Below are 16,639 nucleotides of genomic sequence, written 5' to 3' on the forward strand. Positions count from 1 at the left end.
AAAATTTCGATTGGGTAGGTCTGAAAGTTGAACATTTTTCATATTAGAATATTGAACAAATGGAAAATATGGATTTAGATATTGAAATGCAAATTTTAGATTTGGAATTTGAGAATTGGGATTTGAATTTTGTGAATTTGAAAGTTGAGAATTATATGAATTCATAATTTTGAAATGGAAAAATTGTCGAGAGAAAAAATTATAATGAAGCATAAAATATATAAAAATGATCAACTATTTATAGCCTAAAATTATAACGGATATTAATATAAACGTTACCTAACGAATATAGTCTTTTATCTATACACGACATTTGGATAGTTCTATCGAGACCACTTTTTCATCGGAGACCTTGGAGACCGCATATGTTCTGCAATCAAAATACTATAAAATATATTATTTTGTGAAGTATGTTTTACGAGTATCACTAATATATTAAAATTATTGAATATCATTTAAATTTATTAAGTAGAATATATATGTTCTACAAGCTGAACAAATGTTTTGCAAACTTAACATGTTTTGTAAAATAAAATATTTTTGTAATTTTTTACATGCAGTACATATTTGATATTCAAGATTTTGAATAAAATAAGGATCTTTATTGAGCATGATTCACAAAATAATATGTTTTGCAATATTTTTATACAATATTTAACTTGCAGAACCCAAGTGGTCTCCAAGGTCTACAAAAAAAGTGGTCTCCATAGAATTTAACCCTTGGATACTAATATAAAATTATTAAAAGTTGATAAAAATTATATTGAAAAGCGTGCAGAGCAGGTGGCTAAGGCCCAAGGGCGACCGTAGTGACTAGGGGTGTACAATCGAACCGCTCAACCGCATCCAACCGCTCAACCGCTCACAACCGACCACATTTTGTGGATAATCGCGAAACGTGGGTTGGTTGTGGATTTAAATTTTAAAAACCGCTCATTCGCGGTTTGGATGCGGTTTTAAATTCTTGAAAATCGCAAAATCGCAACCGCAACCGCAAATCGCAACATATATTTATAATAAAATATATTTTAAAAAATATAGTTGATATCATATAAATTAATAAGTATACACATTTATTAACTAATCTTAAGTTAATGTTAGGATTTCGTTCATAAGATTTACAATCATTATAAGATATATAACCAAATAAATGGAAAATGTAATCAAGGTGTAATTTTTTTTATCCTTTTCTTTTTTTCTTTTCTCTCGCCTTCGTATTTTTGTATGTTTTTAATATTCTTGCTCCACACGTAACATTAATTTGTATTTTATTTTTGAATGTAATTTTATCACGTAATTTAAACTTGAATTTATTAATAATCCGAGTTTATTTTTTTACAAAATTTAATTATTTTAAAATAAGTGGTTGAACCGCAAACCAATCTGCAATAACCGCAAATTCGCAACCGCAATTGACGCGGTTAACCGCAACCGCAAATGCGGCTGTGGACGACAATTTTCTAAAATCGCTCTTCGCGGTTTGGTTCGACTTTTACCCCAAAACCGATCCGATCCGAACCGCGTACACCCCTAGTAGTGACCACCTACCCAAGTAATAGCATTTCTCCGGTGTTTGTGACCTCTTCTTTTTTATTCCCTCAAGTTGTTATTCCCGAGGTGGGAAGTGGGCAACCAAAATATATGCGATTCTGCATAAGAGGTTGCCAAAATGCTCCAATCAATATTATAGGTCATGTTGAAGTTAATCTATTAAACTTAATATAATTCATTTAACATTTTTGGTTGGCACAATAAAAAATATAAAAATGCTATTTGAATTGATTAAAATTTGAAATAAAAATATTTCATAATTAAAATAGAAAACGTTACAGGGACAACATTATTAAAATTCGAAACATCATAATCAAATAATTTAACAGGCATTGTAATTGTCAGATATGCTCAACCAAGTTAATCCGCAATTGCCGATAATTCTATCGATTCCGAATTTGGAAAGTTCTTTCGATGTAGTTTTTATATTGTAAATTTCCCGTTGTCTGTCTAACACCCGTCTAATAAAATATCAGACAATGATTGTCTGTTTTAGGCTCACATAACAGCTTTTGTGCAAAATAATTTCACAGTTATATGATTTTTTAGGATGACGATATTTTTAACCGTTGTCTTTCTACCGTTGTACGATTATATTTTTGTTGTTGTGAGATGTCGTATGAATTTTCATTATTCAATTGATTTTTTTCAAAAAAATGACGTCGCATATTTTCCAATCAAGTAATTACTGTTAAATTAAACGTTCTACAAATTTCATCTGCTACCACCGGACATTACAATTTACAATTGATCCCTTATTGACTTTCGTTATAGTAAAAAAATCCCTCTTTCCACTTGTTGTTTATCCATTTAAATGAAAATGAATCTACTTCTTAGGACTTGTTGAAATTTTCTTCAACGGCATATTATGCTAGATCTTCAGACACTTTAATGGAATGTGTTAACATAAAAAATCAGTAGTTACTGAAACATAGTAGCAGTTCGTATTTTTAAGGAACTTTGAAGTTGCATACAGTTTCATGTTGTGGCTAAGTTTGCCTAGGAGTTAGAATTTCTTGTGTTTTGATATTCATCTCACTAGTTTGCAGAAAAATTTCATCAGTTTGCAAAAAAATTATGATTACATTTGCCTTCATTGGTTTTGTGTTTGCAGTTGAATAAAAAAGCATGAGCATTACCTTCAAAAAAATTGGTGTATGAATATATAAAACCTAAAAGAGTGGCATGAAAGTTGAGATTTTTTTTTAAATGAGAATTCACAAGACTAATGTTTGTATTATTAAAATATATATTATTTATTTTTGTGAAATTGGAGAAAACTAAATTTTTTAGGTTCACAGAGGGTGTAAATCAAGAATCAAGATAATTGTGACATAAATTTTTTATACGGGCTGATGTTTTATATAATATAAATTGAGAAATTAACACTATATAATCTCCTTCTATATATTAAAAGGGGTAGGGGCAAATTGAGCCAATAAAATGGCTGAATAATTACGATTTTATCCTTATATGTTAAAAAATTACAAAAATACCAAGAATGTATAAGTTGTGCTAAACTATGATAATATTTGTTAGAGTTAAAGTTCAAACCCATGATAACCTATTAGAAAATTGATGTTATAACCATTAGGCAAGGATTTTTAAGTTAAAATGATATCACTTATTAGATAACCCACATTCTCTCTTTCTATTTTTATATATTATTTTAACTTATGAGTAAATGAAATGTTGGTTATATTTTTTTATAATTTTATGTTAATAATTGTCATCGTTACATATAATTATAAGTTTATTCTTTTATAAATCTTTTGACCTCTAAATTTATTTGATCAAATACATGTTAAATATATTATTCTTATAATATTATTTTGATGTGATTTATTTGAATTAGTCCTTCTATGTCAGCCGGGATACGAACGATATAAGCTAGCTAACAACTTTATACAATTTATCTACTCTTTCTCGTATGAGAGTAAGCGCGAAGCAGACATTATAGCTATTTTGGGGTGGATGAATTATTCGGTAAGTACTCAGATTTGAGATCATTATAACTTTTAATATCCAAATTCGAATTTCAGATAATTTTATCTGAATATAATGCATTCTCGAGTATTACAAATCAAATATAAACCAAATTCGAACAAGTATTATATATTTTCTTATTCTAACAGAATAATCTATGATACATCAAATCGGAGTCCAGTATTACTAGCTAACAATAGCAGTAGAAATCTCCACAAACCTTTAACAACCAAATATTAAAAAGAAAATTACATAGTTTATAATAAATAACTATTAAATCAATATATTAAATTATATGATACAAAAGTTATATTCATGTACCAATTAAAATTTAATTCGGACTTATGGTTCACTAATCGATATGACAACGAAGTATTAAATTCTTGGTCTCTCTAACGATATTTGATCGAATATGAAGCCAAGTTCAGCCATGAGTCATTTTATTAAAATAATAAGAGATCCAAAAGGTATAACAACTTCCAAATTAGGGATTTTATTTTATTTGAATTAACTTTCACCATATTTTGATCATTTATAAAACGTACATGGACATGTATCGTTACTCAAAACAGATATAATTAGAGCCACCTAATAATTTCTAACAAATTTCAACGTTAATGATTGATATATAAAATTTATATTAAAATCTAATCTAATATAAATAACATAATACGTGTAGTGTGTAATATTATTTTATAAGTTATAAATTTCTAAATTAAGAAAATTAGGATTAAAATTATTATTAAATTATACAATAACTATTGTAAACATTATATTCATCGTGTCTATTTCTTATTAATATTTTTCATAGTGTACACTAGCTAAAACAATATTTTTTTTGTTAATTTTCATATATCTAACTATCCATGTACATTGTCCATGTACATTAGATATTAATAACTACGTCGAGATTTGAAAACTAAGATCTCGCAAAGGCAAAAGTTATTTTCATCGGTTAAATATTCTACACTCTATTTATAATTTTAAAAATGCAAAACACTATTGAATTAAAATAAAAAAATGTATATTTATAACAAGATTTTATAAGATATATTAAACTAAAACATAAAGTTATATCAATTAATATCCTAAATGAAATATTAAATATGTGGACAATTCGAGGACATTTTGAAAAATTATCATGTATATTTTTTTTAATAATATTTTGATATTAAAAGTAAGATATGTGTGTGCATATATATTATAGTCAATTCAAAAATTATATAATTAAAGAAAATACACTAATTTATAAAAGAATATCGAATGTAGTGAATTTGAGTTAAGATGAGTTAAAATTTAGATATTCAATAATATATAATTCTTAAGTTAATTAGAAAATATTATTAGATTAATATACGATAAACCAATAAACGAGGGTTAACTCATAAATTTGGAAAAAAATAGTATTTATCAAATTGTAATAAAAAAATATATTGAAATATTTTTACAAATTTAAAATAATTGAACGCATTTTATCATATAGATGTTTATTCAAATTATATTATCTATATTCTAATAAAACATTTGGTTTATATATATAGAGTTGGGTTCAATGGAGACCGATATTATTTGGAGACCTGGAGACCTATATAACTACCGTTACATTTTTGTAAGATTGGGGGTACAGATAAGTGACAGACACGATTAATATTACTTATAAACCTAAGTCAAAAATGTAATGTAACATGCATGTCTATAAATATTATGTTAAAAATATATTAAAAAAATAGAGTGCTGAATTTTGTAAATATAGTGAAGTAGTTTAAATTGTAACATGATTAAAATCATACGTGAAAATTTTATTTAAAAAAAAGAATGTAGAACATATTGTACAACTTTATAAATATAGTGTAGTACTTCAAATTATAAAATTTAGTACTTTTAATTGTAAATAAAAAATATAATGCAACATGCAGAATAAAATATTATGTGAAAAAATATATTAAAAAATAATATGCAGAACATATTGTAGAACTTTATAAATAGAATGTAGTACTTAAAATTATAAAATATAATACTTTTAAACCTAAATAAAAAATATAATACAACTTGAAAAATAAAATATTATGTAAAAAAAATATATTAAAAAAATGAAAGAAAGAACATAGTGCAAAATTTTATAAATAGAGTGTAGTACTTAACATTATAAAATGCAGTACTTTAAATCTAAATAAAAAATATAATGCAACTTGCAAAATTAAATATTATGTTAAAAATATATTAGAAAAAATATAGTGCAGAATTTGGTGTAGTATTTTTTTATAAATAAAATGTAGTACTTTAAAATCTAAATAAAAAATATATAATTTAACATGCAGAACACATATATGTGAAAAATATATTTAAAAATAGAGTTTTAATGCATAACTTAGTCTAATAAAAATTATAATGTAATATATTTGATGTGGAGTAAATGGAAAAAAAAGAATTTATACATAAACAAAAACTTAGTACTTTTAATCCTACATAAAAAATATAATGCAATTTGCAGAATAAAATATTATGTGAAAAAAACTATTAAAAAAATATAGTGCAAAACAAATCGTAGAACTTTATAAATAGAATTTAGTACTTAAAATTATAACATCTAGTACTTTTAAACCTAAATAAAAAATACAATACAATTTGCAGAATAAAATATTATGTGAAATATTTAAAAAAATAGAGTGCTGAACATATTGTAGATTATATATATATAAAGTGTAGTACTTAAAATCTAAATAAAAAATATAATTTAAAATAAACAAATAATATTTAAAAATTATATTCAAAAATAGAGTTCTAATGCATAACTTAGCCTAATAAAAATTATAGCGTAATATATTTGATGTAGAGTAAATGACAAAAAAAAGTTTTTATGCATAAATAAAAAGTTTTTATAGATAAAAAAATTTATATTGAGCAAGGGAAAATAAATTACTTGATCTATGTAAAGTAATACAGTTAATTTTAGGTTTTATTTTATACACATGTAATGTAATATGAGTCGTCCATTTCATCCAATCTAACGGCTATAAACAGGACTCCAAGTCTCCAAATAAAACACGGACTCCACTGAACTTTTGTCTCTATATATATATATATTAGGGCCTTTACGCTAGTTTCAACTTAAATGCTTTTGAATATATTACATCATCAATGTGCAAAATTAGTAATGTTGATTAAATTCTCATGTTACTAAGTTGCATGTCTATACTCTATTTTCAAAAGTTCATGCATGAAGAGAGTATTATTGAACTGAATTACTTGGATTTGATTAGATGGTCGCAACCACAAGCATGATCTTATGCTATAGAAAAAATCCGTTTGGAACAAAACCCGATCAAAATATCCAGCACCATCGGACATTACAATCTCCACCGCAATAAGAAGGAACTCTTTATTTTCACCTTAACGAGACACTAAATGTAGGGTATATGACAGAGAATGATAACACAGCCAAAACCTCTGTAAAACAATGTTATCCTAAAGTAGCTCTGCTTTGATTTGGTCTCTTCTTTTATGGTTTTTGGTAGTGAAACTGTGAAAAGATCTGGTAAAATATTATGATGCACATGTTAGAGATTTCAAAACGAGGTTGCATGATATAAGGAGGTGCAACTTGCAAGTGTGCTTTCTCAGTTACACACAACCACAAAAATTAATGTCGAGACAAGTGTTATGGCAAGTCTGCTACAAAAAGAAGAAGTTTTTTTTGTTATTTTGTGAAAACTCTGTGTCTATAACTGGAGTTTCAAGTACAAAATTTTCGAGTCTTACACATACTGCTATCTTTTGTCAGGAGAAAATTGGTTTGTTTAGATTATGCGCATACTTGAAAGTTGAACCCCAATTTAACATAACTGAGAAATGTACATAGCTGAGGAGCACTTTGGAGGAGGCAAGCTTTTAGCTGTTCACTGTTAGCATCTGCGCTGATTAGGTAAATGAACAAAATCCGAATCTATGCCCTTATTTAATAATAAGTAAATTGCACACTGTGTACCTGTAGTTTCAGCTTGGTGCACTTTGTGTACCTCAGTTTTCATATCTAGCAATGTGTGTACCTCAAGTTCGTAGATTCTTGTAAGGTGTGTACTTCCGTTAGTTTGGAGAAGAAAGAGGGGCAGCAATGGAATTTGGCAGCAGTTGAAAGGAGGGGTAACGGCTATTCTGTCTGTGTGTTACATGCACACAACATTGCAGCAAAGCTTTATTTTTTCTTGTTGCCGTGTCTGAATACTGGGAATGCCGCTGGTTGTTGTCCGAACTGCTTGGACAGAAGACATTACAAGACATTACTCTCCTCCAGAGGTATATCTTTTACAAGTTCTGGAACATGTGGCAGCTCTAAATTGGTATTCTCTTCCATTCTATGTCCATTTTGTTCAAGAATTCTACTACCTTCCGGAGCATATCATATTCCTTTTCACTGTCTGTGAGATCACCATTTTCTTCAGCTCGTTTTCTAATTATAGCTTCTTCTAGCAATTTTGACAATTTCTTGATCTTATTCACATAAGCCAATTTTTTTTACTTAGAAGCTCCTTGTTCACAAAAATTAGATATATATAATTATTTAAATATATACAAAATTTGTACTAAAAAATATAAATTAAACGTTTGTATACAAGTTATGAATATTACTTTTTTGAGTAAAGCGGGCATATTATTCAAAAAATATTCATACTTTAAATTCATAATAATAGTTTGGTTAGAAAAAATTAGCTTATGAACATATTAATTATATTATCAAACATATTTCAAATAAAACTTTAAATATTATAAATATTTAAATTTATGTTTAAATTTTCTATTAACAATTTTAATTTAGAGTTCAGTAATATTAAATAATGTTTTTTTAATATTTATATTTATAAATATAAGTGTAATGAAAAAATTATATATAAATCGTGATATAATCAAAGAAATGACTAATGAGTAATAAATACTACACTTATAAGTTATTTATGTTAAATATCTTATAACTAGCATATTCAAAATGAATTTTATGTAAAATTAATAGGTATAATATGTTGTAAATTTATTTGTATGTTTATTAAATAAAATTATTATTTTTTCTGGAAAAATAATAATTTTATTTCAAAACTTAAAAAAAATTGATTTTTCTTACATAAATATATAAATTTATTATAAATTTTGGAGCCTCCCAACTTTAGGGGCCTTAGAAGTTAGAGGCTTAGACCACTGCCGCCTATTAAATTTATAAAGACAGTTCATCAGATGAATCTCCTTGCTCCCTATCAGCCTTGGCAGCTTGCTCGGCCTTTTGAATTAAATTGGTAAGAACATCAATCTCATGCTTTGCATCATCAAGCATACTCTCACATTTCCCATTCAATACTCTTAAAACCAGTTTTGAATTTTCTGCCTGGGTTTCAAGATTTTCATTTTCATCTTGACTAGACAAGAGTTTTTCTTTTACTTCTCTAGCTTTTAAAGAAACTGCATGTAATGCTGAAGCTGACCCTCCATTGTTTTCTTACTATTCTCTTCTTCTTTCCTAAAAATTTCCAACTCATTTATAATTTTATTTTTCTCTTCTAGCAGCGTCTGAACACTGTCGGCATCAAGCTTTTCATTGTTCAAAGCCTGGATTTTCTCATCCTTCACAGCATCAAGCTCATTCTTTAGAGATTCAATATCCTTTACCTTTTCAGATGCTTGTTCCTTGGCCATATAAATATTTCGCTCGAAAACCTCAAGAACACCTCTCTGTGATACTTTTGACATTTCCAATAAACCCACTTGTTCTTTAAGAGAAATAATTTTAGATTCCGCATCATGCAACAAATCATTACTTTCTTCTAGTTGTTGCATGATTGAGTCCAAAGACTCTAATGCAGTAGAGAAGTGCCAAAGAAGAGTAGTAAAAAACTGGAAATGTCTGTGTTGCCCTTTGCATACTAACGGTGTTAACTTCAATCTAACGGAAGTACACACTTTGCAAGAATCCAGTAACTTCAGGTACACAGTTTGCTAGATATGAAATCACGGGTACACAAAGTGCACAATCGTGAAATTAGTGGTACACGGTGTGCATTTTACTCTTTAATAATTGTTTAATAATTGAAATGTATTGAGAATTTCATCTCGTTTGTATGCAAAATATGTATGTAGGTAAGACGTGGACAATTGGTACAATTTCTAAAAATTTTACATATTCAATCGATTCGAACTCAAGACGAACTTATTGCGTGAAATTTTTTCTTAATATTTATGAAATATTCGACAAGCTCGAACTTATTGAGTTTTTGTCAAGCCGAGTTTCGCGTTTTAAATGAATGGTTTATTCGAGCTCGGGCTCGAGTACTAATTATTTAATCAAACTAGAATTCAAGCGTGTATTCGGCTTGGCTTGTTTAGGGCCGAGTTTGTCTTGTGGTTTTATTCGAAAAAGCGAGTGACTCTTCTGCTTCAAAAATGTTTAAAATTTATTTTATATGTATATTAAATAATTTTAATCATTTAAACTAGTCCTCTTTAAAATGTGGTTTACAAAAATCAAATATTAACTATATATGATTGAGCGATAAACATAAATAATCGTGTTTACATTATTTTAAAAATGAGCAATGTTATGTACCTTAAAAAATATAACAAAAATACTTTCAAATGACACATATAGTTATTTAATTCGTGAGGCTCATATTAAAGTACAAGGGATTCGTTCATTAATGAGTAATTAACCAATAACATTACGACAATTTACTATTTAGGAATATTTTTGAGAAGCTTTTAAGAATTTTAGCATTTCACTTTAAAATATATGATGTATGAATGCTAATTTGAGTTGCATGCACCATTCGCGTGACCCCGTCAAATATTGTGATTTAGGTGTATTAAGAAAGTTTGAATTTTTTGACACAAAATAGTTTGAATTTCTTTTCCGAATAAGAATCGGCAAGATAACAATTACTTATGTAATTATAATACAAAATTTATTTTTGTAAAATTGGAGAAAGCTAAAATTTAAGTCATTAATACATTAGTGCAATTTATAGGGGTATAAAATTAAAATGTATGCAAAACTAAATAATATTGATCTAAGTTCGAATGATAGATTAACAATGTTATATTCTCAATTGTACTGCTCATTAGCATTTAAAAAACAAATTAATAACGGTAATTGAAGAAGGAATGGAAACATCATATCCCTTCTTATGTGATAGTAATTGATAAAGATAACACAGCCATAAGTTATAATATGTTATCCTCTATTTTATGGTTTGTTAAGAGTTGCAAGTACTGTACTTTCTTCGTTAAATACAGTGTTCTGGTTAGTATGCAGAAGTTGCATTGTGAACTCTCCGTCTCTTACTGGAGTAGCAAGTATAAATTTTGAGTTTGAATAAGCTCATTCAATATATTTGACAAAACTATCACACACCACTTATAAAATTGTACACGACTAGCTTCGATCCGTAGTCTTGCCCTGTCCATCCGGCAGAAGATCAGTTCAGATGCGACGTTGATCCCAAATCTTTTGAAAGCGATGCAGCAAGTAAATAGGCATAATGCAGAAGGTATTGCAAGAATGGTTAAGAGACTAGGAACCATTTCACTAACCATATCAGAGAAAATTTAAGGGAGAAAAAATGATAAGGATTTATTTGGGATGAGCAAGACATTTTTACATCTCTATTAGCATAATGAGACGATACGCGTATGCGTTTTTCTGTTCTATACAAATTTGTAACTACAGACAAAAAAATTGTAACTACAGCAAGCAACATTTTCTATTTGCAAATTTAAGAAGCAATAGAAAACAGAGTCATTACATAAAAATTCTTTGATAAAATAATCAAACAGACAGTTGTGCATTCGGAACATATATTAAATTTGATGATGTTTCACCTAAGACATATGCTTCTGACAATTTATATATCCTCCTGGTTTTTTTTTTGTTTTTTATTTCTTAATAATTAAAATCACGGGAATCGAGCACGGTTAGATAACTCAAGTGGTTAAGAGTTTATCCTCTGTCGTCCCAGATACTGGGTTTGATCTTGCTCACCCCGAGATTTCTAAGAACACTTACTCATATGTAAGGTTATAAGTCATATTTGTCAAAAAAAACACGGAAATCAAGTTTTTTTACTACCATTTATTTAAAAAGAAAGTTTTTTACTCCCATAAAAAATACACAGCTTATTTAGCAGATCTGATATTCCATAATAAAAAATTTAATTAAAATAATTGAAATTTTGTACTATCAATTGAGAAAGTGAGCAACTCGTTTGCACACTCCGAAAATAATTAATATTTTACTTTTCGATACATATTTCAAATTATTTTTAATCATGTAAAAAAGTACTCTTTAAAATGTGTTTTCTAAAATCACATCAATTATGCAAGGCATCTATACTATACTATTATAAGCAGTCTATTTGATAGTTGGGTCGGTTGTTTGGTACGGTAAATTACGGTAAATAACAACCGCCATATCTAAATACAGATAGATGGGAACCGTAGGATGTAATAATAAAATTATATTATATTAATATTTAAAATACTCTCATAGGTTCAGGGTTCGAATCCCGTCAACGGCGTGTTATATTTAAACTTTTATATTCTTTATTTTTTAACAATATATTTCTATGAGATTAAGGTTCGAGTCCCGTGAATAACATATTATATATTATATTATTTATTTTTAGTCAAGTGTCAAATTTTCATAAAACATTTATTATTATAACTTATTATGTTCTTCAATTTATTTTTCAACAATTGAAAATCTATATTAATATATTATTAGTTTTAAAATAAAATATATTATTAAAAATTATTCAAGTGTTAAAAGCAATTCGTGCGAGTCCCGTGAACAACATATTATATTATATTATTCATTTTCAGTCAAGTCTCAAATTATCATAAAACATATATTAGTATAATTTATTAAGTTTTTCAATTTATTTTTCAACTATTGAAAATCTATATTAATATATTAATAATTTTAAAATAAAATATATTATTAAAAATTATTCAAGTGTTAAAAGCAATCCGTGTATCGTACAAGTTATAGGCCAGTATACATGATGTGATTACACTATTTTAAAAATTTATGATGTATGTTTCATTTGCAATCTTGCATGGCTAGCTAAATGCTAAATGTGGTGATTTAGTGTATTAAGAAAGGTTGATTCCTTTTTCCAAAATAGAAATTGAACAGATATATAATTATATTGTTGCAGTATAAATATTAATTTTGTAGTACATGTATGTTTTCTATTTGCCACCGAAATTGCTTGCACAAACTGATGGACAAAAAGGGGGTATAATATTTTTTTAGGAGAAAAAAGTAATAAGTAATGGTGTTATTATTGTGCCGTGATCATGTATGATCTTTTCTGGAATTGATTTTCAAAAAATTATGATTTTTCCTTGAATCGATTTAGAAAAAATTATGATGATATATAGGTTCATTCAAACTATGCCGGTTCGAAACAGAAAAAATGACAAAAATAACCAAGTTTTGAAAAATTTTAACAAAAATAGTCATTCTGAAAAAAATGACCAATTTTAGCCGATTGAATACTCCACTGTTAGTTGGGTATTCCAATTTGTATAAGATACTCCACTGGTAGTTGGGTATTTCATATATGGGATACTCTGCTACCAGTTGGATATCTCGTATAAAGTGAATACTCCACTGACAGTTGGGTTTCCAATCGGCTAAAGTTGGGTTTCCAATCGGCTAAAGTTGGTCAACTTTTCAGAACTTAGTAATTTTTGTTAATTTTGTGTAAAAATAGGCTAAATTTGTCCTTCACCCTTCGAAACACTATCCTTACTTCCTTCTAAAACCCTAAAATAATGTTTAAAAAATAAGATAAAGAACTAAACACTCAATGATATACCAATTACCAAAGATGCTATTAAGAAAACCCTGTACCCTCTCCCAGAGAAATATGCTTACGATGAAAGGGGGGAACTTGTTGCATGTTAATTAAGTAAAAAGAAACTGCTAGTATTTTAACTACGGATTTTCTATCATGTGCGTATGAGCATATTATAATTGCAGAAATTTATAATTCTTAGTCAATTTGATTGTTTTTTTTTATAATAGTGGTGGACCTGCCTTCACAACAACTCTATCAATTAAATTTGACTAAAATTATAAATTTTCGCGCTTATTATGTATTCATGGGCACACAATTGAAAAACTGTTTTAACAAACTTATTTTAAATTAAAAATTCAAAGAACCCTTCAAATGAAACTGAGTGAAACTTGTTGCAGGTTTATCCGATCATGAAAAGATATCAAAGATTAGGAAAACTACGCCTTACCAGTTCATCAAATCCATTTCAGGGGCGTCATTTGACATGAACTCATATGCCACAAGTTCATGAAATTAATTTTCCTGTCTTTTGTAAATTCTGCAACAACCTATATGATAAAGCAGCAGGAGGCATTGTCCATAATCTTGGGAGTTCATAATGATCTTGCACACACAAAATAAATATCTGGGATTATCTTCACTAGTGGGGCGTTCAAAAAAGCGTGTATTCAGTTATGTGAAGAATAAAGCTAGCAAGCGTATTCAAACATGACGTGATGACGATCCAAACCTATCTCACAAGCCGAGAAAACAGTATTGATCAGGAATGTGGCACATGCCATCCCTTCCTATAATATGTCATGTTTGTTGCTCCCTAAAACACTCTGTCAGAGTCAGGAAATTGAACAAATGTTTAATAATTATTTGTGGAGGCCTGGCAAAGCTGATAATCAGAGAAGAGTTAACTGGCTGTCATGGAATAACACAAGCTTAGCAAAGAGTAAATGAGGACTGGGCTTTAGAAATTTGTATGGATTCAACATGGCGTTACTTGGCAAGCATATTTGGAATTTTCTGCACAATGCCAATTCTCCGGTGGCCAGGTTGTTTAAATCCAGGTATACTTCCCCCATTCGAGTGTACTAAAGGCTAATAAAGGTTATGGTGTTAGTTTCATATGGTCGGGGATGTATAAGAAAAAAACAAACAAGTAGATGGTCACAACCGCGAGCACACTTATGCTATAGAATAATCTATCATGAACAAAACCTGATTAAAAGATCCAATACAATTCCTCATCGACTACCTACAGTCTCCACAGCAATAACAAGGAACACATTATTTTCACCCTAACGAGACACTAAATATAGATAGAGATAACACAACCAAAACCTCTTATCATACCCAAAATAGCTCTACTTTGAATTTGGCTTTTTTCAGGAGGAGGTTGTTGGAGAGGGATTCAAAAAACCAGCTAAGTTAGAGTGAGCAAATCAGAGGGGGCAGTACATATGTTCCGATATTTCCTCTTTCGCAGTTTCATTTTAGATGATTACTGGTAGCAGTTTTTTTAGCATATTATGCATAGTGGGTTGCTAGTTTCTCTCCATTATCTGTTAGTTATATTGTGGGATGTAAAGCCTGTATATAAAGGCTTGTTGCACGTTTCTTTTTTTTACGCCGTGGGATGTAAAGCCTGTATATAAAGGCTTGTTGCCAGTTTCTTTTTTTTATGCTGAATCAAAATTTCATTCGAGCAATTTACTAGTATTTTATTCTGCTCATTATCTGTAGTAAAAATCCAACATTGTGGTATCAGAGCCAGGTTTGATTAAGGATCTGGGAGACATCAATTATGGCAGATAGCTCATGAACATCTCGCATGCAATGATTCCACAATTCTCTGGAGAAAGTTACGACTTTTGGAGCATAAAAATGAGGACCTTATTCAAGTCAATGGAGCTGTGGGATCTTGTTGAGAAAGGATATTTGGACCGAGATAGTGATGCAAGCAGATTGAGGGAAAACAAGAAAAAAGATGTTAAGGCTTTATTTTTCATTCAGCAAGCAATGCATGAGACAATATTTTCAAGAATCGTGTCAGCAGCAAAGGCAAAGGAGGCTTGGGACATCTTGAAGACTGAATTCCAAGGATCAGCCAAAGTGATTGAAGTTCAGGTATAAATTCTTAGTCGTGATTTTGAGACCTTGTTAATGAAGGAAGGAGGATCAGTTCAGGATTTTCTCAGTAGGGTCTCTGGAATTGTCAGTCAGATGAGGGCATTAGGTGAAGCAGTTCCCGATAAAAAGATCGTTTGTAAAATACTGAGGAGCCTACCATAAAAATTTGACTATGTTGTCTCATCAATAGAAGAATCAAAGGATCTGTCAACTTACTCATTTGATGAGTTGAAGGGTTCGTTACTTACACATGAATCAAGGCTTCGTAGAACTGAGGAGAAAACTGAGGACAAAGCATTTCATGTCGTAGGAGAGAGCTACAATCAACGAGAAAGTACGGCCAGGGGATGTGGACACGTATATCGGGGAAGATGTGGTAGGGGCAGAGGACAAAGACAATCAGTCCAATGTCATTATTGTAAAAGATATGGACATGTCATGGAGAATTGTTGGAAGAGAGTCAACCAAGCAAGCTATGTTGAAGAAGAGATTGAGGGTCAAGAACAAGAAGCAAAATTGTTCATGGCAAAGATTGACGATACAAAGCTCGTTGATGATGTTTGGTTCCTGGACAGCGGGTGCTCCAATCATATGACTGGCGTGAAAGTTATGTTCACAGAATTAGATTAGAATTGCAATGTCAAAGTACGACTCGGAGACAACAAGCTTATCCAAGTGGCTGGCAAAGGTACCGTAGGAATCAATGGCAATGGTATGACTAAATTTTTGAATGATGTCTATTATGTTCCTAGATTATCTTAAAATTTTCTAAGTGTTGGACAACTTATGACATCTGGGTACTCATTATATTTTATGACGGAGCATGTTTGCTTAGAGAAAAATACTCTGCAAAAATTGTAGCTAATATTCCCATGGCTCAAAACAAATTCTTCCCACTTGTGGTGTCAAATATAGAAAATTATGATCTTAATGTTAAAGAAGATAATGAGTCAAGGTTATGGAACCTAAGGTATGGACACCTGAATATAAATGGTCTAAGATTATTAAACCAATGAGGAATAGTTTCTGGTCTTCCCAAAATTGAGGCTATAAACTTGTGTGAGAGCTGTGTACTTGGTAAGTAATCTCGAAAATCATTCCCTGTAGGAAATTCTTGGTGTGCATCTAAATGCCTTGAT

The 16,639-nt window shown here is 29.3% G+C and overlaps 1 protein-coding gene across 1 annotated transcript; it reads left to right on the forward strand.

The window, feature by feature from the left end:
* Window positions 1-15,275: 15,275 nt before the first annotated feature.
* Window positions 15,276-16,130, forward strand: LOC141686482 (uncharacterized). The gene is made up of 3 exons (XM_074491516.1): window positions 15,276-15,497; window positions 15,540-15,632; window positions 15,735-16,130. The coding sequence occupies exons 1-3, from the start codon at window positions 15,276-15,278 to the stop codon at window positions 16,128-16,130; spliced, it is 711 nt and encodes a 236-aa protein (XP_074347617.1).
* Window positions 16,131-16,639: the final 509 nt, after the last annotated feature.

Source organism: Apium graveolens, chromosome 9 (assembly GCF_009905375.1).
Source record: "Apium graveolens cultivar Ventura chromosome 9, ASM990537v1, whole genome shotgun sequence".
NCBI lineage: Eukaryota > Viridiplantae > Streptophyta > Magnoliopsida > Apiales > Apiaceae > Apium > Apium graveolens.